This window comes from Diceros bicornis, chromosome 14 (assembly GCF_020826845.1).
Source record: "Diceros bicornis minor isolate mBicDic1 chromosome 14, mDicBic1.mat.cur, whole genome shotgun sequence".
In the NCBI taxonomy this organism is placed as follows: Eukaryota; Metazoa; Chordata; class Mammalia; order Perissodactyla; family Rhinocerotidae; genus Diceros; species Diceros bicornis.
The window spans coordinates 11,823,761-11,851,384 of NC_080753.1; the positions used below are offsets into that span (position 1 = coordinate 11,823,761).

The 27,624-nt window shown below is 37.1% G+C and overlaps 1 protein-coding gene across 1 annotated transcript in view; it reads right to left on the bottom strand.

The window, feature by feature from the left end:
• Nucleotides 1-1,361: 1,361 nt before the first annotated feature.
• GFRAL (GDNF family receptor alpha like) overlaps nucleotides 1,362-27,624 on the bottom strand; it is a 53,829-nt gene continuing 27,566 nt past the window's right edge. Inside the window, exons 5-7 of the mRNA XM_058555450.1 lie at nucleotides 4,982-5,077; nucleotides 4,822-4,894; nucleotides 1,362-2,496 (exon numbers count right to left, since the gene is read on the bottom strand). Of these exons, the coding sequence (XP_058411433.1) occupies nucleotides 2,397-2,496; nucleotides 4,822-4,894; nucleotides 4,982-5,077 (269 nt within the window). The 3' untranslated portion in view covers nucleotides 1,362-2,396. The remainder of the gene's footprint in view (nucleotides 2,497-4,821; nucleotides 4,895-4,981; nucleotides 5,078-27,624) is intronic.

Here is a 27,624-nt window from a genome sequence, read left to right on the forward strand (position 1 = left end):
ATTTGTTCAAGGCCATGATATCCATCACTTAATTGATAATGAAGACTTTTGTAGCAGAAACTGTTGGCTGCCTACCCAAGAGCCCTCTCCTGTTCCTCCTTGCTAACAGAAATCAGATTTTATTTGGGAGACTACCCTTCTCCCGGCTGATTCAGGGTCAATTCTTATTAGACTAAGTCAGTTATGGTAATTTGAATTTCTACATTTCCATGTCTTCAAATCCAAATCCAAAGCCTGAACCGTGCCAGCCATTCAGTAGCAATGAGAATGGTGGAAAAGAAAAATTTGAGTCCTCAAAGATATCATTGAACTGCTAAGTTAATCAACCCTGGAGATGTTCTGCCTTGAACTTGTTATAGGAAATAATATGTATTCCTTATTGTTTAAGACATTTCATTACAAATAAAAGCATCCAACTGATACACATGTGATCTAAGTTGATATAGATAGTCCCTCAGAGAAGAATATTCAAAATAGGTACTTCCTAGTTCCTTCCAAATGAAGCAATCCATTCATTGAACATTTTTTTTCTGAATATACCCTATTTGTAAAGGAATGGATATCAGAGATGAGCCAACAGATTCAATCAGAGTGCTTACAATTTGCTGAGAAAAACAATAATGAAGAATAAATTGTAGTGCAGTGCATTATCTAAGATAGGGGAAGCACTGAGTACCTGACCCGGGGCAGGGAAAGGCTGCTCACGGAGGCTTCCCAAAGGACGAAAGAGAAAAAGACGAGGGTGGAGATGGGGGCCGTGTCCTGAAGGGGCCCAAAAGCCACATTTGGAGTGTCTCAACCCCTTAGCTTCATGCTTAAGGATATTTAGTGTCTCAGTCCTGATTTTAGTTTTATTTAATGTCCCATATTTAATGTTTTATGTCTCATATTTTCTAAATGTGAATTCCCTGCTCTAGAGGCAGCTGACTAGAGTTTTCTAAATGCTCCATGCTGATTCCTGCTTCTGCAATTCTGCCTAGAATGGCCTACTCATTCCTGCTGGCCTGGGAGACAGGATTCTGTTTTTAAGGGAGGACTTCTGCTTCACACTCTGTCCTCTCCTCTGCTCAACACAAACATATTTCTAAAAGCAAGTTGACTTCTTTCCTCGGTTTTCCAGAGAACAGTTTGTGTATTCCCAGGCATTAGCAAACCCAAATTAAAACGCAATGATTTGGGGACAGAAATGCCTACATTCTCTTCATATTAACTTAGAGAGTTAACTGCCACTGGAATATGTAGAACTCTTTGAGGGGAATTTGTGACTCACCACATTATTCTTCCCTGTTTTAAAAGATAAAGGATGGCTTTTTCAATTACTCTGAGTAAACATAGCCAAATGTTAACCTCAAATTTAATTCAGTGGAGACAATTTGATCTGAAGCATAGTGAACAGCAATAGACATGAGACCAAACAGGTAAAAAATGTTTGACCTTTAATTGTAAATATATCACTAATTATTAGTACGCTCAGGTTATTTAATATTTGCACCTCTGTGCCACTATAGATAAAATAAGCTCATATTTATTCTTAGCAATGGGTATTGCTAAGACAGTTGAAAAGCATATATGTATCAAAAACTTAACTAATAAACATCTTTTCCACAATTTTTTAATCACAATTATACTCTGATGTCAAATCAGGCCAAGAGTAACAATATAGAAACAATACAGAAAGGAACAATTATGAAGTTACTTTATTATTGCAGAAGTTCATAATAATTGGCATAGAAAAAATAAATTAACAAATAAAATATATCATTATTGAAGTGCACATTGATTTTTCAGCCAATGCGGTTGCCTTACATCTTTTGGAGTATGAAATAAAGACATCAAGTTAAAAAAGTAAAGTTCAACAGTATTTAAATCACAAAAATCCAAAGATACCACTTGCAATTTTTAAGACTAATCATCTAACCAAATATCTTTAGAAACTTAAAGTCAATGCTAATGATGTAGCTAATGATTTGAAAATGGATATACAAATAACAAATATACTGGATGTTTTTAGTAGCAGTTTGCTTTTGGCAAGTTAATGGGAATTTATAAAATTGATCAGAAGAAAAAACTCTGCTAACTATAATTTGTCATATTATGATGCAACTAATTACTATTATATGGATTCAAATTTATCATGAAACAAATCTTGCAGACTGTAACTTAGGATAATACTTTTTGCCTTCAAGGCAATTCTGTAATTCTGTACCAGTGTCATAAAAGATACTACATATATTTATACTTGAATATTTTCTTAAGAAAAAATAAATCTAACATCAGGCCATATTATTATACCTTACATCATTACACTTAACGACCCAACATCATTAAATCCACCTTAACATTTTGCTTATTGATGACAGTTAAGATATTCCATGGACTGGCTATCAAGACTTGCTTTAAAGAAAGTTAATGGTCCGTGACTCTTGGTGAATCCTGAGTCCTCCAGGTATTTGCATTGGTGAAGGATCTCTTGTTTGACTTGATATTCTGAAGGTTCTATATAAAAATAAAAGTAAAAGTTAACAATGTGCTATTTTAAGGATTTTATAAATGTATGTATGCTTATGTTTTTGGATGGATTCTGTGCCTGGAGGGGAAATATAATCAAGTTCCTAAATGCGAAGTCCCAATAGTAGAATGTTCTACAGTCTTTCTAGGAAGTATCATGCATTTAACTGTGATTTCCAAGGAATCGTTTTCAAAGAGTCCTTTCTTTTCTCATTTTTTAATTATCAGTTTCTCGGCAAGTTTTTTGAATGGTTAGGGATGTTTTAATTTAGCATAACACGGAACAAATGCAAAAACCGTAATCTTCACTGCAGAGAGGTATTCACAGGGGTTAGACCTGACCACCAGGTGAGTGGCAACCAGGCTTCCTTCACTAAGGAGGCATTCTATATTTCCAGATGCAGGTAACATAGGTCTTGTTGTTGATACTTTTGCTTTGTTTTGTTCTTTCTTTTCATCGTGGCTTTTACTTTTGTCATTTATTTAACCCTGGGTCTGGATCCTTCAAATTACATGTAAGGATCAACTTTAAATTACATGGGAAATAATTTGTAACTAAATGTAATATACTTAACAGTATGAATGATTTGCTTTAGAATACATATTAAAGTAAATTCAAAACTTTTGTCTATAACGATCTCATTGTCATCCGGTAAAGGGATATGCCTTTCTACGCAGGCAAGAAAGGAGGTCAACTTATAGCTGATACACAAGGAATTTGAATAGCCATCACCTTACTTATCTGTAGCACAACAGTAACCTGTAAAAACCAGTGGGCCTATGTGGCAGATGTGAACTTTATACATTACGTGTATGGCTAAGAAATAAAGATTGAAATCCATTAAAATAAGATTTTTGCTAGGCTAGAAAATTGTTTGGGCTTCTCTGAAACAATATGTCTGTGATGGAATATCTAGGCAGGCCTAGTAACTGAACAGTGCTCTTAAATATTTTAAACCAAATAAAGGGAAGTTTAATAAATGCCAGACTATTTTTCCCCCTTAAAAGTGACTGTAACTATTTGGCCTTTAAACCATATCTTGGAACCCAAGGAATATCTACTCATACAAATACAACTTTTGAGGCCTTGGAGAAAAGCTGTTTGTTTTGGTACTGGTGTTGGTGAGGACCAAATTAAATGGTTAGAGGGGTGGGATCCAACAAGTGGATATGTTTAGCTGGCATTGCGTTTAAAACTAAGGAAGTTTGAAAGTTCTTAGGCAGAGCCTGCACTCATCATGTGCCCAACCCTTTGGTGTCGTGTACACCTCCTCACTTGATTCTCTCGTTTTATCTGCCTGGTTGTCAAGGCCTTTAACTCTGAGATTTCTGAAGAAGCAATATGTGTACATGCATTGTGTAATTTACCGAGTCCTCCTTTCTGAGTGTCATGAGCTAAGAGAAATGTCCATTGCCCCTGCTCCTCTCTGGGCCTAATCTTCCTAAGAAATATAATTTATGTGTGTGTGTAATATATACTATACACACACACATAAGTTTATTTGTTAACACTTATGATACTCAAATTATATACAAGGATATACATATGTTAATGAATAAGCAAATAAACATCATTGATCTTTAAATATGAGGTTATTATTTTAATTAAAGGTAAGCAAATACATACCATTTTGTCTCTATTTGTAAATGTCAATAAGTGGAAAAATTTTAAACTCTGAACATTTAGAAATCTAGAGACTAATAGATCTCTAATCTTAAATCTCACATGTAGCTGGACCATTACCGCATTCCAGCAAGGAAGGCAGCCAAGGAAAAAGAAGATTTGGAAAGAGTGAATTAATGTCAGGCAATAGGAATAAATCTTTCTAAGGGTACACTGTGAGGCCTCATTAAATGTGTCTTTTAATAATTGTATATTAAAACATAATAAAATTCATTAGCATATAAGAAATAAGAGTGAAGAGTAAATAAATCTTCAGGTAAATAGCAACTGTATGAAGTATACAACAGGTCCATTGTGAGAGCTGATTAGTCCTGCAAGTGATTTCAATAAGGAATGCAGCCAAGCTCAATCTGGATTTTGGAGGAAAAGATTGATCACAGCTTAATTGGGGGGAACAATGCATATGTGCTGTAAAATGCAATGTAAAAAAATTCCCTGCAATCACATTTCTCTCACATGTGAAGACTGAGAGGAACGTTTCCATGGGCCTATCCCACATTAAAATTTGATTTACTATGTCTTAACAGAGAAACTTGCTTTCTCCAGCCCTTTGTAAACTCTGCCATGTGAAATGTGCTTTCACAGGGCTGATTCCCTTCCATCCTTCCTTCTGATCTGTATCCAGTTACCTCAGCTTGAACATAGCCAAGAGAAGGATTCCACAGGTGACTGTCATGCACATGACAGCATAGATTACTTCTCCTAGAAACAAAAGATTGAAAAAAAATTACTGGATTTTTAGAAAGAATAAATAATAAAAACATCATAGAGTGTTGATTTGTAACTGACCATTGAAGGGGGGATGAAATCCACTTAGAGTGATTCCCTTTTCATGTTTTCTTTTATGCAGTGCAATGCCTTTGACATTAGACAGGAGCGGATAATCTGAAAGAAAATAATGAAAAGGAGATTAAAGTATTTAAAGGTCATGCATTAATTTTACCCATGGGTGGTAATTTGCTTTATATTATAAGGCAGCAATTTATTTCTATGACAGTATTTTAATAAAATCTGATGGATTAGGATGAAGGCGAGGGCACTTTTCTTAAATATTAACAGCTTTTTTTTCACCTGTCAGTCAGATAATTTCCTTATACAAACTGGTTTTTTTGTTTTGTTTCTCAAACCACGAGTAGAAAAAAGATTACATTTTATAAGATAGTTCATTGTATCTTATATATAGACTAGAAAAAAAAGACAGTAACTTCAGGCTACCCATTGGGTTATTAAAAAAGATCGCTTCTTTACAAGAGTTACTCTTTTAATGTGCTTTTAATGACATCTCATTCTCCTAAGACCCACTGTATTTATGAATTCTTATGAAGGAGAACTCCTAAACCAATCACTCTGTTCACCCTTACACTCAGACTGTTCAGTATCTGTCTTTGCTTATTTCCCCTATTTTCTCACCCTCCTCTAACCCCTTCCGTTTCTGTTGTTGTTACCTATTTTTGTCTCACTTAAGGGCTCCTCTTGGCCACTCTGTGGCCCTGGTCTTCTTGGCCATGTTTTGCTAAACACATTTCCACCTCACCTTACAACTCACAAGACAAAAAGATGCAAGCCTTAAAATTAATTAATAGATCTATTTTAGGTGATTTTTATTGATAACTTTGACTTGATATCACTTCTAGTTTTGACTCAATTCAACACAAATATGAATGTCAAACATACCAATAACCCAATAACCAATTTCTTTGATGATGATTCAGGTGGGTTTTGAGGCTTAAAAGAAAGAAAGAAAGAAAGCCTCCCCTTGAGAGAGGCTTTACTGCCCTCTGTTACAGATGCTTCATGCATTTTGAGACATGGAAGTCTAAGTCTGAGTAGACAGTTTGCAGAAATGAGTGTATCAAATAGCGGATATTACATCCGATGACATCTAGTGACAGTAGGCCCTGAGCAGGAAGGGAGATGAGAAGATATATTACTGACAGTTCCATTCTCCACCCCAGGCTGCTGCTGTTCAGAAGCCAGCTCCTTGTAAGCCAGGGTTTGAGGTTCATGTTAGAAATAATCAGTAGAAAGCACAGGAAACAGACTGTTTCAGATCAGTAACAAAACTCTCAGGGTGGGCCCAGGAGAAGCAACCCAATATAAGAGCTGGAAAAGTAACTGAGGATTTTGTCATTAGAAAACCCTTTCTCAAGGAGTTTGAACTCTAACACAGTTAAGACTTATTTAGTCCAAGACTTTTAAATCTCAAATTCACATACTGGGTGATCATATTTATAGAAGTCTGACCCTAGGAAGGGAAGAAATAAACCTTTTCTGAATGTAAAAGTAATAGAGGTAGAACTTGTGAAATAGTTTCACTTTTGTGGTTACAAAATAAATTTTGTTATTTACTATAAAATTGGAATGGAAAATTGAGCTATTTCGAATAATATTTTTATAATAGTGGTCCTTGTTTTTGAAAGAATTTCAATCAAATTGAGCATACAGATTTTTTAGTGAAATAAATGATCATAATAAAATTTCATATTTAAATCAATTCAGAATATTAAAGAAATTATTTTGCTTCTTTTTAATTCTATGGCATTTGTGAAGTGTTTGGCAGATTCATGGCCTAAATGTAAATGCATATAATATACTTTGGCTGATTATTCGAATGATGCTATAGTTTTCCTTTATGAAATTCTATCCCTAAGTACATTTGGTCTAGCTAGGTATCACAATTCATCTGTGTATAAGAAAAAATGTATCATTTTGATAAATTAGGCTATCTTCTAGATATACAGCTGCCTACAGTAATTGTTAAACATTCACCTAGCGAAGTTTAGAAAGAATCATCTCATTCACTAAATTCCACTCACATGGAACTCATTAACAAAGTTATAATAGATCAATGACAGAAATGCTAGCTAATGATCCCAGTGAAAATTTTAATATGTCTAGCAATCACTCCACAATCTTAAATATTGCACCCTAGGAGGATACCAAATATCAGTTAGAGAGATTAATGTTACAGAGGGTTTCTTGGCTACTGAAGCCCACTGGAGATTCTTCCCTGCCTTTTATAAACAGTGAGGTTTACAGTGTTTTATAACCATGAAATTAAAGTCGGCAGAGTTAATAACCAACCTCAGTCCCACACCATCTGCTATATTTATAGATAAACACTGTCAGTGACTTGTTTATCTTAACTCGTACCCTAGAGGAATTAAACACTATTATGAACTGTATTGTAAAATCCCTGTGCATTTGACGGGAAATCAAGATTAATTTCAGTCTTACATTAAGAACAAATTTAAATAGTATTTTCTGCAAATGAGCTACAGAGATGTGATCATTTCTATTTTTTTCTTCCAAAATCCTTGTGCAGCAGTAGCTGAGAGCTGAGGGAGACTAAAACTCTACTTTGTATAATTTATATGAAATGTTAAATGCATTGTAAAAAATGTGGTAGATCAGATACAAAATAGTGATTTAAAAATAAATGTCACAAGACTTCAAATAGAAATTAAACATATCACAAACTGCAAATTTGTAAACCTCCAATTAAAATTCTTAATTAAAACACACCTTAGAAGAGTCTGCTTGGAAGGGAAACTTTGATGAAGTGAACATTTTCATAGAGTGATTTAAAAAATATATTTTGTAGCTGTTTTTTGAATTGTTAATGCATCACACGGCATAGGTAAAATTTTATTGTCATCTTTCAATGTTTGAATAAAAGAGAGCCAATACTGTGGCAATATCTTAGTGAGAATGAAAATTCAGGGGTGACCTTCTTACGTATCTAAGGCTTGGTGCTATTTCTAGTTTGGTCAGTACTCTTTCATCTAAAGGTATATAAATTCCCAAATTGGAAATGAGTTTTTAATTATTTCACCTAATGATCAGGACTGAGATTCCATATATTATGAACTCTTTCCGTCACAGTGTGTGAAAACCTCCTTCTAAAATGGTCTAAGGAGCATTGCTGCTGGGAAGAAAGGAAAATAGATAAGCATCTTTAAGTATGAAAAAAACAATACACTTGTAATATGATAAACCAAGGTAGAAACACATATAACGAGGATATAACACCATTGCTGCTAAAATGTATGTTGTAAAAACTAAACAAACTAAATAATATGCTTTGCCTAAACAGTCATAACAAGCATCAACAAGCATATCATTTATTTAGTTCGCAGACTTCAAAGTAGAGGTTTATCTTCCAGCACTGTGGTGGTTGCCAGGGGCTGGGGAGAAGGGGAAACTTACAGGCATTGCTCAAAGGGCACAAAGTTTCAGTTATGCAGGATGAATAAGGCCTAAAAGTCTACTATTCACCATAGTACCTTTTGTTAAACTATATTGTATTGTACAATTACAATTTTTCTGAGCGGGTAAATCTTATCTTACGTTTTTCTTATCACACCCAAAATAATAATAAATAAAGACGAGAGAAAACTTTGGAGATTATGGATATGCTTATGGTATAGATTGTCATGATGGTTTCAGGGCGTATACTTATCTTCAAACTCATCAAGCTGTATACATTAAATATGTACAGCTTTCTGTATGACAAAAACAAAAAAACACGTAAATGAATAAATGTGCCCTTGGGGCTTGCCCGGTGGCGGAGTGGTTAAGTTCTCATGTTCTGCTTCAGTGGCCCCGGTTCTCAGGTTTGGATCCTGGGTGCGGACCTAGGCACTGCTCATCAAGCCATGCTGAGGTGGTGTCCTACATACAGCAACTAGAAGGATGTACAACTATGTCATACATCTATCTACCGGGGCTTTGGGGAGAAAAAAGGAAAAAAGCAGGAAGATTGGCAATACACATTAGCTCAGGGCTAATCTCCCTCAACAAAAAACAAAAAAAAAGTATGGCCTCGAGAACATTTGCCTCGATCTTTTGTCATGAACCAAAAAACTCAGTGTTAGTAAATGCCAGTATAGACAAGCCTGGCATCTCCTATTTGACCCTTGGTTGAATGACAGTGTTCTTCACAAGTCTAGTGAATTTGCGTGGTGATTATTATAGTGAGTCTCAACTGCACTACTAAAATATCACAAATGTTCTACATTTTTCTTAATAGTGTCTGCAAATAATGAGGTAGTCACTGAAGTAGCAATTGGAATGCAAATTATGCTATTTCTGATAACAGTAGATTAGATCAATCTGTCACCTGTAGCTTTGGGCTCATCCAAAACAGATCTAAAGATATAGGTTGAAAATAGGAATAGAATGTTCATGGTTAGAGTATATATCTATAAATACACAAGTGTGTATGTATAGTAGAATTACAAAATTGGACGGGACTTCTTTGATTATCTAATTCAAACTTTCAGTGCAATGATCTATTCTGCCTCATTCTTGACAGATAGTCACCACCATTCCAGGAACGAGCCGTTTAATACTTTGTACCCTTCTACTACTGTTGGTCGTCAGTTCTAGTTAAAATAGAAAGTACTTTTCTAGACTACTCTTTTATCAACTCAAGATAATAAATCTATATTGTTTTCTTGGTATAACTGCCTAGCTCTCTAGCTGCTACATGTATGTGTGTGTTTGTGGAGAGAGAGATCACACTGTAAGTAAACCACATAGAGCAGCGCTTTTCAAACTTTAATATAAATCTCCTGTTTATCTTAAAATGCCAATTTTGATTCCGTAGGTCCAGGATGAAGTGGAGATTCCGAATTTCTTATAATTTCTGGGTGATGCTGATGCTGTTGGCAGAATATATATATATATATATATATATATATATATATATATATTATACATCTATACTCTTACATATGTACCTAGAATGGAAGAGAGAGATGCATGTACATACTCATCCAACACACAAAATACTTCTATATGTATGGTGCTTAATACTTTACAAGACACTTTGACAAACAATGTTTAATTTTATAACAACTAGACAAATAGGAATTATTAGCTCAACTTAATAAAAAAACTCAGACTCAGAATAGTTGTCTTGTCCAAGATCACAGAGTTGCTAAATAGTGAAGATGTGATTTGCAGCAAAATCTGCTACCAATTATAAGTAAAATCCACCTCATGGTGGATTACGTTACAAAAAACATGTAACATGTAAAATATCTTCAGCTTTTTTCAATGTGGCAGCCAATTGGATTAGGAAATAGATTTGAAAAATAGTAGGGACAAGTTGTATTTGTACAATAAATGTTGTACAATCAGAAACATTTAATGGTAGTGTCTGATTGCAAATGTTCATGATTAAATATGTTTCTGTTGCTGAAATTCACAATAGAAGGGGTAACATACACTCTAAGCATCTGAAATGCCTCACATCTACCTGTAGGATGTTCCAGCTTGCACACACCTCTGAAATATGTTCATCATTTTCAATGTATTCAAATAAATCAACCACTTTAACTTTGACATTTAACAGAAATATAAAAATGAATGCTGCAATTTGCAAGGCAGTTATCTTAGACTGTGATATCAATAAGAGCATTTTCTGTTTTTACAGATGTAGAGTTAGGACCATGTGTAAAGCTTTCCAGAGTATTCACCAGGCAAAGGACATGCAAAGAATAATACACAAAAGATTAGTATAACTGTTTAAAATCAGACTTGGCTATTTCTTTGGTTGCTATAATCTATGTCTACATTGATACAACCTGAATCTTAGAAAAAAATATAAAGTAACCCCACTATTTAGAAACTGCCTATATCTGGAATGAGTTTAATAGAAAAAAATGTATTCCCAAAATTGAACAGTAATTTTTACCTTGAATTATTGAGTATTATACAAGCACTAGGAGAGCTTGTAATAAGACAAATTTAAGATAAGAATGGGAATAATTTATACTGTATTTCATCAATTTCATAAGTTTATGTTTTCATAAATGACGTTTTTAATGTACAGAATTTTTTAATGAAAAAGTATATGTGACAATACTGTTAATTTTCCAGATAACTTTCTGATGTTTCCACTTGGAACTGAATGAGTCACTAATCTATGCTTTTGGAAATGTATAATACTTCACCTGGCTGGCTTACACAATTTTCTCATAGGCTGATTGAAAACACAAGGCAAAAGAGAGTTAGTTAGGAAAAAAAATAATAAAGGAAAGTGATACATTTTGGAGAGTCTTCATAGTCATTTGGAATGATGAAATGATTTGGAAAGTCTTGTAAGTTATTGAGTTTAAAATGGGAAAAAAAGTGTATAATTGCAGTATCTCTTCCCTGCACATAACTTTGCAAATCTTCAGGGAAAATCTGAATATAAAAATATAATACATGTTGTTAATTCTCCTTAGATGGCAACCTACTTGAGAATAGCTACCACATCTGTCTAATTTACAGTATAATATGGCTATCACAATGCCATGCCCATGCAATTCTCTAATGGCCAAAAAATATAGATTAGTAACTTTCACATTTGAAATAGCACATCTATCCCTGTGTAGAGACATACACTGTGTAGTGGATGATTATATAATGTTTAGTTCTTTCTCATCTTTAACTGACGTAAGCCAAGGGTGTTCACGTAAATCACACATATTTTTCACATATTATCGCCATTTCTTAAAGTGTAAATTCAGTGTCCCAACTGCAATGCATATGGTTACCCAATCAACAAAAATGTGTTAAGAAACTATTTTGCCTAGCAATGAATTCTAACAGTCAAGTTTGTTTACTGATAGGCAGAGGGTAAGCATTTTGGTCATTGGATTAAGAGATATCTAAGAGGAAAGAATTTTGAGAATTCCTCTGAGTTTCAGTTTTCTCATTTGTAAAATGAGACTAGTAATACCTACATATACAAGATTTTTTTGAGGATGAAAATTAATTTAAAACTAATAGTAGGATAACAGAGCTTTTGGGAACTTCATGAGACATAGTGTGCAATTGTAGGGAGGAGTAGAAGGGAAAATAAGGATAAAAGAAGGGATTCTTTAGGTGGTTCTTTCTCTCCTTCCTTTTCTCTGGAAAAACCTTCCTATGCCAATTTACTGAAGTAGAACCCTCTGTCATTTTCTTTTTCAGAAACCTGATTTCAGGTAGACACAGTAAATTCAAAGCTTGTAGTAAAGGCAGAGTTTTCTAAACTGTGTCCCGTGAAATACTAGGTCTGTAGAATACTTATATGTACTAGACAAATAAAAGATTCCATAAGCAAATGACTTTGGAAAATTCTAGATTAGACAAAATAAATTCTGTACTTTTTTGGCTGCAAATGTTTTCTAGTTTTTTTACTGTAGTAGAGAGGCACAATTTACCTAAACTTATTTTCTCCATGAGATATATCTGGGAATCTATAAAAAAAAAATCTTGGAAAACATGGGTATATGTGAATGATAGACAAATATTTATATATTTTAGGGGGGCATAAGATGTCTATTGAGGATTCTTATTTTTACTTAGTCAATGGAAAGTCAGAGAACACCGTACTAACAGTATTTTGTGTCCGTAAATGTAGGCACTAATTTATAATCCTTTCCTCTACTAAACACACATATTCACAAGCACCTGAAATCACAATTTCTGTTGTTCTCTATTCCTGGGAGTCAAGCAAATTTTTCACCCTGTGGTTTGGGAGACGCCTGACCTCTCAAATGCTGGTCCTATTGCCACTTGGAGTGGTTGGTGTGATGTAACATTATTTTCATGTTTGCTGGAAAACAAACAAATTTCCATTGATCTGCCGTCCTTCAATTTCTCAACTTGTCCTCATGGGACACGGAGGATTTAGAATCTGCCCTCTACTCAGGAGACCCAATCCAGCAGAACTAAAAGGAGCTCATGATCACTCATACCTAGTCACCTATAAACGTCCACAGGACTATGTGGCAGAAACCACCATATTTGGGCCCAAGTAAAGATTTTTCAGTTAAGTAATTACTTCCTCCTTCAAAGCCGGCACCATCAACATGGGGCAACTTTGTAGGATGATCCATGACCCTACTCGTGAAGTTCTCAATCTAGTTTCAGGTAAGGGGAATAATGGGAATAAAGTGAGGTGGGAATCAATGAGAGACACTAGGGGAGAGGCACACGTTTGAGGAATGGTGGGAAATAAGGCGGATTTGCATTCTGGGTGTCCTTGGGAATGAGATGGAGGCATCTCGATGTGGGAAGGATGAAAGCAGGAGCAGTGGTGAGCAAGAGCTGTCTTCTGCAGGCAGAAATAACATGATCAAGACAGAGCTTGAGAATTAGTCTAGTCATGAGAAACAGGCTGGTTCGGGGGCGAGATCTAACTAGGACGCTACAGCAGCAGTTTAGGTGTGAGAAGATGAAAACTAAAAATAGGTGATAGAAGCTGGAGTAGAGAAGAGAGAAAGTGTAAGGGTATATTTAAAACAAAGAGGTTTTTGTTGGAAAGCAGAATGGTACACAGCATAGTAGCACAAGCATTAGAGTTAGACATGGATTAAAAACCAGCTCTGTCTCACCCCAGCTCTGCCATTTTAGGCAGCTTACCGAGACTCTGTTCCTTTATCTTTAAAATGGAATAATGCCTTCCACAAAATTTATTGTTAAAAATTAAATATGACAATATATAAAGAGAGTTCGGAACAGTGTATGGCACAAAATAAGTACTCAATACATACCATTATTAAATATTATATAATATAGAGTTTTATTTGATATTGAAAATGCAGAGAGTTCAATCAAAGATGACTCTTAGGTTCTTGAGAGGACGTGATTTTTTTTTTTTTTTTGTGAGGAAGATCAGCCCTGAGCTAACATCCATGCTAATCCTCCTCTTTTTTTGCTGAGGAAGACCGGCTCTGAGCTAACATCTATTGCCAATCCTCCTCCTTTTTTTTTTTCCCCCAAAGCCCCAGTAGATAGTTGTATGTCATAGTTGTACATCCTTCTAGTTGCTGTATGTGGGACGAGGCCTCAGCATGGCCGGAGAAGCGGTGTGTCGGTGCGCGCCCGGGATCCGAACCCGGGCCGCCAGTAGCAGAGCGCGCGCACTTAACTGCTAAGCCACGGGGCCAGCCCGGACGTGTTGTTTTAAAATAGTTTTGGTGTGAAAGATGGAAGAAGAACAGAAGAGAGAACTACAATGTTTGTCTCTCGACTTTTCAACCGGACTGCTCAGAGAAAAGAACACTGGCTTTGGACTCAGAAGGAACTCCATCACAATCTTGGTTGAGTCATCCACCAGCTGCAGTAGCCGTGGACAAGTTCATTTAACCTCTGAGCTTCGGGCTTCTCATATGTAGAAAGGGAATTGAGATAGATTGCATTATTTTGCACAAGAATTCACCCCTCTTTCACTGTAATGGATTATACGCCCACCACCCAATGCCATGTGACTTAGAGCGCTGCGCTCTGTGGAAGAGAATGTTTACTGCCACGCTGACCTTGAGCTTGACCTTGACTTGAGTTAGTCAAAAATGTGAACAGCAATGATGTGTGTAATGTTCAAGCAGAAGCTTGAGAGTGATTCCGTTGCTGGTTTTTCGTCTCTGCCATGGGAATGACATGTTCTAAATAGTGGCTATGCCCTTAGTCTGAGTCTAGAAATGGGAAGCAGAACCTCAGCTGTCAACCCACAGCTGCCTACATGTAGCGTGACCTAGAACTCAATCTTTGTGTTTGTAAGCCACTGAAGTTTGGAGATTGTTTGTAACTGCATAACCTGCAAAGATGACTAATTCAGGGGTAATAATATACCATAAATGAAAATTATTGATAAATGATGCATGCCTCTTTCTTTTCTCTCCACCCTTCTATCTGTCAATTGAATTGCAGGTAGAGGGAGAAGAAAAACAGCAAAAAAAAAAAACATTAAAGAAAGATGAGAAAGGAGGATACTGAACTCAGAGAATGGTGGGGGAGAGCATTGAAGAATAGTCTTCATCTTGGGGATGGGAATGCTTTCCCCTTTTCAGGGGAAAATACTGGAGAGTAGGATATGCATTCATTGCTGTCTCTCAAGTTCACTTTATTCTCAAAAATAAGTATGAGATGCAACATTATTATCTCTACTGGGATTTAAATTATACTCCAATCAAATAGGGCCACATGATTTTTATTCATAAATACTTTCAGGTTGCATTATAATACAAGATATTAGGCTCTTGGAAATATGGATTTTCCAGTTGTTTTGTCACCTTAGATAAACCCACAAAGACATAATGAGAATTGGAAATAGAGGCTACTGGTAAATATAGATGATGCTGGTAGTATAGCATAGTGGGAAGAGGCCAGCCTTTGGCTTCAAGCCACAGATTCAAGTTCTTGCTCTAAAATTTGCTAAATGTATGACCTAGAGCACTTTTTTAAAAAAAAGAACTCATCTGTGCCCCAGTTTCCTATTCTATTACATGGGATAATAATATTTATTGACTTCCTGTGAGGATTAAATGAGACAAGACATGTAAAGTGTGTTGCAGAGGGTAGACATACAATAGAAGCTGTGATTTTTAATTAGAAAAGCATGTTTTGATTGTGGTTGCATATCAGTATTAACTGTGGAGCATTTAAAATGAAAGATTCCTAGGCCTTATCACTATAGGATTTGATTTAATAGGTCAAGGGAGAAGTGAGGATAAAGTTCTGGACAGTTGTAATTTAAAAAGCTCTCTAGACACTTTCAGTACACAGTCAGGATGGAGAACTATTGGAAGAGAGAGGAAAACACGTGATTTTGGAGGTGAAAGAGAGAGAAATCAGATTGTAAACCACATTGTGGTAGGATAGTGAAATAGAAGTTCTTAATGAGAAAGAGAGAGGAAGAGGTTGGGAGTTATGTTTAATAGATAAAGGCCTTTGAAAAAATCAGCAATTGGTGGAGAATAACCAGACATAGGGATGGTAATTGCTAAGCTAGTTTTACTAATTGAAGAAAAATGTATTTGGATCAGTAAGAGATCTTACCACCTCAAAAGTTCTCTTTCAGCTACCTGGTAGTGTTGAAAGAACAAAAACAGTTAAAAGCAACCATATTGCCATTGCAGAGGAAGGACTCTGGAATGAAAGTTAAGGCCAAAAAACAGTGAGAGAAATTGACTGGGTCGAAGCAGCCGTGTAGAAGTGTTGGAAGGAGCTATTAGGGTTGTAGACATATGCTTAGTGTACATTTTCAGTGTAATAACTACCATATGTACTTTAAACAAAATGCCATTGTATGTTTTAGGCTATCTGTTACATCAGGAAGGGTGAGCAAATAGAGATGCAGGTACTGAATCAAGGCCAGCCTGGAAACTTAAAACATCGACAGAGGCATCTTCCTACACAGACCCCGGTGACACACAGCAATGCATCACTAAGAGAAGTTGTCCATTGAAGGAAGCCCTGCAATCTGATTTATATGGCTTCCCTCCGTTCAGATTGCCTTGAGTCCCAACTAAAGCAGACATACAATCAGGAACTCGTGGGCTCTGGCCTCTTTCTGCAGCTGAGTTGTTTTGAAAGTCCCGATCACATGCCTACAGCGTCTGGCCTCTCGAGGCGGGTGCGAATGCAATAGTAAAACATCAGTCCCAGAGTTCTGGCAAACTCGGAGCATATTGGGAATTGAGAAAACTCAGTCACCAGCCACAGTGGCAACCGAGGAAAGCCATTCCACCAGAGGCTAGAAGCCAAAGAAAGGAAAGAGACAATGGGGATTAGGCTCTGTCTGAGAGGCAGACTTTCAAAACATCACCAAGCAGTCACACTGGGCCATAAAGCAGCTTTCCTCCGTCCCTTAGTCTTTTATCTGGTCTGAAAACCCATTTGTTTACTGGGATTTGTACCACAAGCCCCAAAGAAATGTAATGAGCGAGAAAAATAAAAATCATGTCATGTCTATCCTTACAATTTACTAGATATCAGTGTGATGTTAGGGCATTCTTGCAACTTTGAGACTGAGAGAATATTTCCTGAGGTTTGCAATGCTGTAAAGGGTTTTCTTGAACCCAAGAAAAGAACTTCAGAAGATGGTTTGAGACAATCTGATACTAATGGAAGATGAACGATTATCAGTGTCAATGGATTTTTAACAAATCTCTACTCCTTGCTCACCTGTCTCATCTAAGAGATTCTAATTATCTAAGTACCAAACATTCTTTTTTCTAAGGAGTCCCCCTTTAAGATGATATCCCAGCATGAGGTGCTAGGGCAATAACTATTAAGTGCCCACATATGGTGTTTTATGGGAATACATCTGATGCTATTATATTGTTGTCACAAGAACATTTGGCTCTTTAAGCTAGGAATACACATGCTCATAATAAATGATTTTTATGACTTCACATACACAATCATGATGCACAGAAAGTATAAAGGAAAGACTGCTTATTTTATGCAGTTTTGGCACTAACTCCATCCCCAATTATAGGCAACCAGGGGATTGTATGAAGCCAATGAAAGCATAAGGGTGGAAAATGGAAAAGATAACACTACGCTTTCACATACTGAAGCCTGTTATTGTTCAAATTGTAGCAGTATTGTTTTGTTGTTTTATTTCCCTCCATGATCTTAAATGCTCCTTCCTTCTTTAGTGATGCCAAAATGTGAGTTGTCTCACTCATCAATGGCAACTCTTTAATCTTTCCTTTTTGGCTTAGAACAAACAACAAAGGTAGTCACGGATGATTCATGCCATCTTTCATGCTCCATGGCAGACTTTTTCCCCTCCCTTAACAATACCTAAGCCTGTAAGGGTAGAGTTGGGAGAAGGTGAAGGTAGGAGACAGCTGTTCTCCTGTTGTTTCTCTTCAGGGTTTGTACATTTCAATATTTCCAGATTACAGTCGTGTGAAGCATTTTCTGCAAAATAGGAATCCAAGCCAAATTTGCTGTTTCAGGTCTGCAGACAAAATTTAAGCCAGCTGGATTTTATTGGGAACTTTTGCGTGCAAGTAAACCTAGTGGTGAAACTAAAGCGAGCATTTGTCTCCATCGGAATGGGCTACATCTTTAGGGGCCATCCCCCCTGTGTCTCGTCCCTTGAGGGAGTTTTGAATTTTGAAAGATCCTAAGAGAAACCTGCCAGATTATTCCTTAGAGAATCTGATTGGATTCTTAGCCAATGAAGGTGGAAGGTGCAACCAGATATGATGCCTCTCAGTCAAATCTTCAGAGAGTTGAGAGGAAGCTGGGTTTCTCTCTGTAATCTGATTTTAAATTACCCCAATTAAAACAGCTAATGATTGCCTATACACATGTACTTACAGAAACAAAAGCCATATTCACTGAAACTCACACACACACACACACACACACACACACACACAACAGTGCCTGGTCAAAGTGTCAAGTAAAGGCCAACTTATTGGATTTGTATATAGCAAAAGTGCCACATCATATTTTGAATGTGCCTTGAGTAAAAATTATCATGTTCTTTGCTAGAAATATGCAATTTTATAGATTTAAACATATAAGTAGTAGAAGCAAAGAAACACGCCCCATTATTTAGTGAGTCTAGCATACGTGATTTTATAAAGCTGTTTACAATTGGGAAAACAAAGCAATAAAAGGTAATCCAACCCTAGAAAAACCCTTTTACTCCAAATCTCAATTTAGATCTCTGAAAGAATGAGTGCTTTTCCAAAGGCAAAGAAAGAAATGATACACGCTTTCCTAACATTTTAGTAAAATCATAGGAAGGAAAAGATCTTGGCAGACTACTGGTTTTTCCTGCATTAAAAAAAAATTCGCTCCAGAGCCTGTCCTGTATATAGGCAGTGTGGAGGTTTGCTGAAAACGTACTGGCCTCAAACATATCTGAAGATTGCCTAATCCAAGAATATTGGGGCACATCTAATATCAGAGATCATCTATTTCTGTTAAACTATTACCAAAATTTAATATGCAGGAAACCTGAGGTCTAGGGAGAGGGTAACTGATTTCTTGCATACCACCTGGTGTAGTTAGGGATCCAACTTGTTTGTGGGGCTCCTGTTCTTTATATCACAACATGCTGACTCCCATCAAGCACATTTTTCAAGGATTCTCTTGTTATATACACATGTTCCCTAGGAAATATAATATTTTATCATCAATTGAAAATTATAAATTTCACATCATTAGATGAGAGGAGTATATTATGGTTGTTAAAATCGCAGTTTCTGGTGCCCCAAACTGCCTTGTTTAAATCCTGCCACTATTGCCTTCTGTGTGGCCTTGGACAAGTTACTAACTTTTAGGCGCCACAGCTTTCTCTTCGGTAAAAGAGAGAGCACCTACTTTAACTATTTCTTCTGAAAATTAAACTAAATAAGACATAAAATGAGTAGAATAGTGTCGAACACATAGTAAGCACTCAATTAGGTCACAAGACTCTGAGTAAACAAAAGACAAGCAAAGCTATAGCGTTCACAGCCAGGGCACAGCTTTAAGCGGCAAGCAACATCTTGAGAAGTTTATTAAACCTGCATTTTAAGGATATCTTCTATGGCTTCAGTTTTCCTCATGTTATCACTTCACAGTGTTGAGATGAGTTTCCAAGCAGATCTGTTGAAACGTTCCTGTGGTTTGTCAAATGTAGGATTATTTTCAAGAGTTTGTCCAGATCCTGATACTATTAATATTAATTGAATGTTTTAAAGGTCTGCTTCTGGCCACGAGTCATTTCCTCTTCCTGCAGCTTCTCTGAGGCAGGTGATAATGTGCTCGCAGAGCGCCAACACCTGATAGTCATTGCTTTCCACAACAAGCTGTCCAATGTCATAAAGCTACATGCACAGGAGAACCTTGTCTGTAGGCCCCACCTCCCCATTCTAAAGACGCGTGCCTTCCAGGGGAGCCTTAAGTACGTTGTCAGAGAGGTTAGAGCATTCCACATAGTCTAACCCGGTAACTAGGTCTGACTTACTCAAGGCTGCCCCTGGGAGGTTAGGCAAACCTAGGGTGAACCTAGAGGGCCTGAGATTTTTCTATGTGTGCAGATCTGACGCAGATTCCAACTGCCAGGACAAAGTGTCCTTAAGGTCGCAAAAGTCAGCAAGGAAATTATGATTTCCGCAAATATACTCAAATTTCATATTGGAGGTTCAGACAAGTAACCTTACCTAACTGGTTGATCTCCCTTCACCCTTTGGTGGCTCCTCACCTCCCAGTCCAATCTCACTCAGCGTGGAGCACACATTCCACACTGCTTTCTGAACATCGTGTGTTGTACGCTGTAACTCAAGTGATGCCGCTCTTCTGGATGTTTTCTGACTCGTGACTTTTCTCCATCGGATCAGTGGTTATCAATGTGGACAGTGAAACTCTGGGGCCAATGAGAGTTCTTCCAGTGACTTATGTTTATTTTTTCATGTTTATAACATGATAATCTTGGTACAAATACATCTGGGATATATTAATAATTTATTTATGCTTAATAAAAAACAGGCATCACCTCACTAGTCTTTAATCAAAACCAGTGCCTCTCTTGCTGTTGACTCTGGGGATGTTTACTGTGTGGGGATAGGGGAGAAATGATGAGATCTTGCTCCACTAACTTGGTAAGCAAATTGAAGCACATTTAAGAATTATGGTTCTAGGGATCCTATCTCTTTTGGTATCTGAAACCAATTTCAATGTGGTGGGGAAGTGTTCCCCACAACAAGCAATTCTCCGACACCAGCTGGGTGTCCTACAATTCAACTCATTTCTGACACTATCTACCTGGAGACAGCAGCAGATCCCACAAGCTGAGGGTTCAGTTCTTCAAGACCTTCCCCGCTTCAGACACCAGTTCAAGTCCAGGTACCTGTATTTCTGACTGACCTGATAAATTAGAGGTTCCCAGGACCTCCTCCTCAGGTTCAATTGATTTGCTAGAGCCAACTCACAAAACTCAGAGAAACATTTTACTTACTAGATCACCAGTTTATTGTGAAAGGATGTAACTTAGCAACAGCCAGGTGGAAGAGATGCATAGGGCAAGGTGTGGGGTAAGGGTGTGGATCTTCCATGCCCTCTCCAGGCACCACTCTCCCAGAACCTCCAAGTGTTCACCATCGCGGAAGCTCTCCAAACCCATCCTTTTGGGTTTTTATAGAGGCTTCATTACATAGATATGATTGATGAAATCATTGGCCATTGGTGATTGATTCAACCTCTAGCCCCTCTCTCTTCCCTGCAGGTCAGGGTGTGGGACTGAAAGTTCCAACCTTCTAATCCCATGGATGGTTCCTCCAGTGACCAGCCTCTATCCTTAGGCTCCCTAGCGTCCCTCCAAAAGTCATCTTATTAACATAACAAAAGACACCTTTATCCCTCTATCACAGGAAATTCCAAGGGTTTCAGGAGCTTTATGCTAGAAACAGAGTCAAAGAGCAAATATGTATTTCTTGTAAATCACAATATCACAGTATCTCAAAACGAGCAATGTTGAAGCTCCTCCAATGAGGGACAGAAGTATATGCTGATATTGATGATTCAAGTAAGAGAACATTGCTAGACTCTAGCTGATTTCAGGAAAGGATCAACGAGTACTCTAAGCCAGTGGTTCCTAAAGTATGGTACCTGGACAAGCAGTATCTGCAACACCTGGGAACTTGTTACAAATGCAAATACCCAAGTTCCATCTCAGACCTATTGAATCAGAATCTCTGGGGTTGGGGACCCAATAATCTGTGTTTAACAAACCCTCCAGGTGAGTCCCATGCAGCTAAAGTTTGAGAACCGCTGCTCTAAGCCACTCTCTCAAAAAAGAGTTTTAAGAAATTATTAGGATATCTGCTTGAACTCTTTCATGACACTAAGACACCTAATATCCATGAAAAACAGATTACTAGATTGATACAGTGCCTCAGGTCCATTAGGTTGATCTATTTCTTAGTAGCAGACAGGTTATTATAATGAGATACATAAATTATTTGTTATATATATATTAAATTAGATTTTTTTGTTTTTAAAAGGTCCTTAAGAGATTGTCTAGGCCCATGCTACTCAAAGTGAGATCTTCAGACCAACAGCATTGGCATCACCTGGGAGTTTGTTAGAATGCAAACCTCAGGCTTCACTCCAGACCTGCTGAATCAGAATCTGCAATTTAACTGAAAACAATGTGATTCTTATACACGTTAACATTTGAGACCAACTGTCTGAGTCCATCATCTGCCCTAAAATCATTCAAAGATATCATATTTAAGAAATCACTTATCCTGAGAAAATAAGACACTTTAGATCTTCCAGAAATGATTCTATCTCCCACACCACCCATGTGACATTATGATTATGCAAAAATTATTGGTTTGCGTAATTTTCCAAATCCTTCAAATTCTATAGGAAGAGTTAATATTAACTGAATTTTACTATGTTCTTAATATTTCTTCACATGAATTAACTGATATAATCTTTGCACCAACATTCTGGGTTAGGATTGATTATTATATTTTTCATTTCACAGACAGGAAATTGAGGTAAGGAGAGGGTGAGTAACTATTCACAGTTACTTATCTTGTAAACGATGGAGAAATTATTTGAACCCAGACATTCTGGCGTCATATTGCCTCTCTAAGGCTATGCTCTCTAATAAGGTCTATTAAGACTTCTAAACGTGACATCTGATTATTAGAGGCATTGTTGCTGATCATGGTTTTTAACCAAAATTCACCAGTGGGGCTGAGGAAGAAGGAAAGCAAAAGAGGCCGTATTTATATTTTATGTTTGTCAGCAAATAAAGGTTAAATATGTTAATTTATCACTGAGGCCCAAACCGAAAGAAATATCCAGAATTCTAAGTCTAAATTAAATAGCACAAAAGCCAAAAGTTGCAGAATTTACCACGGATCTGAATTTTTACATTGGGTGGTAACTAAAGTCATTCTAAAGAAATGGTTTATTTGTTTTTATTATTATTCTTTTTATTACTAACTTGTAACACATATGCCTGTACTTTAAAGAATTCAAAAGAGTTTGCAAATAATGAAAAAAAAGATCCTAAAGGAATAACCACTAATTTTTAAGAGGAAAAATATACGTTTATATGTGTGTCTATGAATTTGGTGGACTAGAAATTCACCATGGAGCCACTTTAGTTCAGAAAATACAAAATACTGGACTATTTAGAGGCTATGCTGTAATTATGAATACAGAGTAGAGAAATTCTGTTGAATGTTCCTTGGAAAACCAAGAGACTTTTTTTAGCACCTGGACTGAATTTGAAGGAAACTGGACTTGAATTAGAGTTTTGTGTAGAAACCAAGAAAAAGTCAGTGGTTTTGGCTAGATGAAGTGATTTATTTAAAGCCAAAACTTAATATAAAGCTCCTGGAATACTAACCTATATGAATTGGCTATAAGAGAAGGTGGTGTGTGTGTGTGGGTATGTGTGCATATGTGAAAGAGACAGAGAGAGAGAGAGATTTTGCAATGAAAATGTCTTTCACAATTCACTCAGCTCACTGTTTTATGTATAGTCTATAATCTTCCTTTCTCAGACAGCCAGTGATCAATAAAATTAAATTGAGACAATAAAAATTAAAACGAGAATTTACAAGTGAATTTGAGCCTTTATTAATCCATTTTGCACAATCTTTAAATTATTTTTCTAAAAATAAGTGTAAAATTTTATGTAACTTAGAAAAAAAATATAAAACTATGTATTATGCACCTCCATACATTTATGGGTGTGTTTAAAGGACTTTTTATAAAAATGCTCACTAATGGAATGTTATTTTTAGATTGAGATCTTCACTGGGAATAGACAGATGAAATGTTGTAAGGCAAGATAATATGCAGCCAAATAAATAATCTACCCATTGAATGCAGCCAAGTAAGATGAATAAAACAGTCTCACTAGCAATCTTGATATCTAAGATGAGGCCTCAATAGACAGATGGGTGAGAAGTAGAGTTACAAAAAAAAGAAATTAAGTGGTATAAATAGGTACTAATCAGAAGCGCTCTTTTCTTCAGCTTCTCAAAAGACTATACACATTTTTAGAAGTTTTTATGTTAATATTTCACCAGAGCCAGCTAGTTCTGCAAATCTATTGAAGACAATCTTCTTTCATCCTTGTTATTAACAGACAGGGCTAACCATATCATATAGTTCGTTAAGGGGATACACACATTCTAGAGCAAAAATGTGTTTGGATCAATCGCTTATTTACAGTTGATACCACCCAAGGATCAACTGTAAAAGAGTTTCCTATTACTCAGAGTTTTTTAAAGTAGATCTATAAAAAGGAAAAGTTAGAAAATATAAGGGTCTTGAAATGTTTTTATAAAGTGGGCAGTAGCAGCCTAGTCTTGTTAATTCCTGCATCTTTTGCTCAAATATTTGAATGGAAAATTCCAGCTTAAGTGGAAACACAAATGAGTGAGGATCTTAATAGGGAAGCTGTATTATTAGGAGAGTTCTAATAAGGGAAAGAAAAACAATGGTATTCAGAAGACAGTGCTGCCATAGAGATATAGTAGACATTGGTTCATTCATTCATCCATTCATTCATTCACTATTGATTGAGTGGCTCGTGTGTACCAACTGTGTTTTTAGGCACTAGGATGAAGCAGGCCACCTTGAGAGCTGTGTGGTACTAATCTTGCCTTTCTGAGCACAGACTTTTCTCATTCCCTAAGAGGTGTGAGCGAAAAGAGACTCTGGGACCTACAGCCGGTGACAGGGTTTTTTCCACCTGTGGATTAGAGCAGTGGTTTCCAAACTTGGTTGAAAATCAGAACCACCTGGGTGATTTTTTTTTTTTTAAACACAGATTTCTGATCCCCCCATCCCTGGCCCATTGAATTAGAATAACTGAGGTTAGGGCCAAATATATATGAATTAGACAAATTCTCTAAGTATTTCTGAGGATTAACAAGGTTTGAGAACCAAAAATTCAACATCCATCTTCTCAGTACTTTTGGGTTGTCTTTGTGATCATCAGGTTCTTCGTTAATAACACAAAGATTGTTCCTAAGATGAGTTGTGGAACCAGCTGGCTTTAGTGCAAGATTAATATAGAAACTCCTAAAAATGTGTATAGTCTTTGTAAAACATCAGAAAAAGAAACTCAATGGGCCAGTCCTGAATTCTGAACCAAAAACAATGGTTTTTAAAGGCAGGGCAATTAAGTCATATAGGATATTTTTTATGCAACAGGCACTTTATACACTTAATCTCATTCACACTCTGTGGATGAATAGGGAGTCTCTGGCAAACCCTAATAGGAGAGTTATAGCACAGACACCTCAGGTCCTGGAGCAAGGCTATGCCATCTGCAGTGGAGGACCATTTGCTATTTGAAATATAGCTCCTAACATGTCACAGGGTATTGTCAGATCCATTAAGTCATTGGTTCCCAGAAAGGTGAGCACAACATATGAGGGCTAACTGTAGACAGCTGCCGCACTGCAAATCCACTTGGAGGTGGCCTTAGAGGACAGTGGTGAAGGGAAATCTCCCCACAGGCAGAGCGTGTGCAGTACTCTCGATTGTTCACTTTGTAGACAAAGAAGTGGATAGACGTTAAGACTGAAGTGATAAATTGGTTGACCAGAGAGATGAAAAGAGCAACTTGAAGACTGTAGACAAGGAAATGAGGTGAAGAGGCATGTAGAAGGAGCTATGGTAGTGGCTCAAAGCAGGCAGATCTTTGTATCTCAGGTTAACGCCTAGCAGAGAGTATCCACCACAGAGTAGGCCCTCAACAACCGAGTAAACTGGTGATCTACCCAGTGGAGGCTAACCATGCCCTCTCTTCAGCCACCTGGTGCCTGTGCAATAAGCATGAAGAGAGTAGCTATGATGACAAGGATAGAGGCTATGCATGGGCTGCACAGAATGGATTCCCTTTCCTTCAGGCTGATCCATCAAAGTTTTGCCAATGCTGAATGCCAAAGCTCCTAGCAATGGCAGAGACCTATACTGAGCCCTCAATTTGGCAGGTTGGTGGCAGACTGATGACACCATTACCCTTCCACCCTGAAGGAGGCAGTGATGCATCCATACTGGAATTTATACTTGCTCTGGACATGGATTTGCCTTTGTTCCTTACCATAAGAAGGATTCCCGAAATGTCTGATCTATCTTTGTGCAGATGAAACCTGACAGTGCTTCAGCTTGGACCTTGCACCATCCACCTCCTTCTTCCCTTCACAGTGCTTTCTGCCACTGCAGCATGAAATGTACATTGGGTTCTGCTCAGCACTCATAGATACATTGTACACAATTTCTGGGGAATCAAGGCTCATGGGGCCACTCCTGAGAAGTGAGAGACAGTGTCCAAAGGATAAATCCTTTCCCTTTTCTTCCCTCATGAAGATAGTTCTGCGATGCATTTCTCAAAGCACCTTGGAGGTCCCAAAAGGAGCAAGAGAACTTGAAAGAGCTAGAGTGACGGTGCGAGTTAATTACTCTTGACTGCATCGTGCGGTTTTACAATAAAGATATGAGTTCAGGTAGAAACTGACTGGTTTTCATGCAGAGATCAGAGAGGTTAAAACCAGTACTCTATAACATTGAAAGCGGACTGCTTCTAGATCCCAAATAGTAAGAGATAAGACTAAAAAAGATCTCCACTTATAAAAGGCCCAGTATTTCTGAGTTAAACAAATTGACTCAACTATGCAGCAAAAATCAGATTAAGGGTATTACGTTTTTACTCAAGACTATTGTTTAGATTAGCTTAAATCATTAAATTAGAGAGGGGGTATGGGGGTGAGGAAGCAAGGAAATAAGACAGACTTGGGAACTAAGTCAAGAAAATACTTTTTTTACTGTGGATACTGGCACATGTAACTGACTAAAAGCAAATAGATTAGAAACCTAGCACATTTTTAAGAGATTATATTGCCAAAGTAGCCACCAGTCTGCTTGCAAAAATCTGTGACCGCTAAACTTTAAAACAACGTTCAATCCCTCAAACCATGTGGGCAGGATATGGTCTGTGAAAGCTCCATGCTCCCCAAAAAGGGCATACTCCCCCAAACCCACTTCAGATATGGCTATGGAGGAGATGGATAAGGAAGAACCTTCCAGAGAGCAAAATGGGAGCCACAAAAGGTGGCCCTTCCCAGTTTCCAAGGAAATCCCCACTGCCAAAGAGATTTCACAATGCCTATCAAGCAGGATCTCAATACTATGTGTGATTACTCTCTCATTTTTCCTTATTTTGAATGCGAGCTTTTATTGAGGTTCTGTTGTCCCTGTTACAGTATATAGTTATAGTATAGTTCTATATATACAGAGAGAGAGAGAGTGTGTGTGTGTGGTGTTTGGTGTTTGTATTGGGGGCATGGCAGAGAATAGCTAGTCTTGCTAGTTCATAGGTTGCCTGTCTACAACATCTAGATTGCACATCACCCAAGATCTAGCAAAATCTTAAAATCCTAAAGAAAATATCAAGTAGGTGGGCAGATAATTGCATCTGAAGCTTGGAGAAGAAGTCTGCCCTAAAGATTGGAAATCAACATAAGGAGTAATGATGTCGTGGCCATGGATGGGATCTCCCAAGGGAAGATTATAGAGTTACTCTAGTAGATAGCCTACAGCTGAACCTTAAGCAGCATAAATATTAATTGGCCAATTGGATATGCCTACAAGGTAGACATAGAAGAAGCATTCGAGTA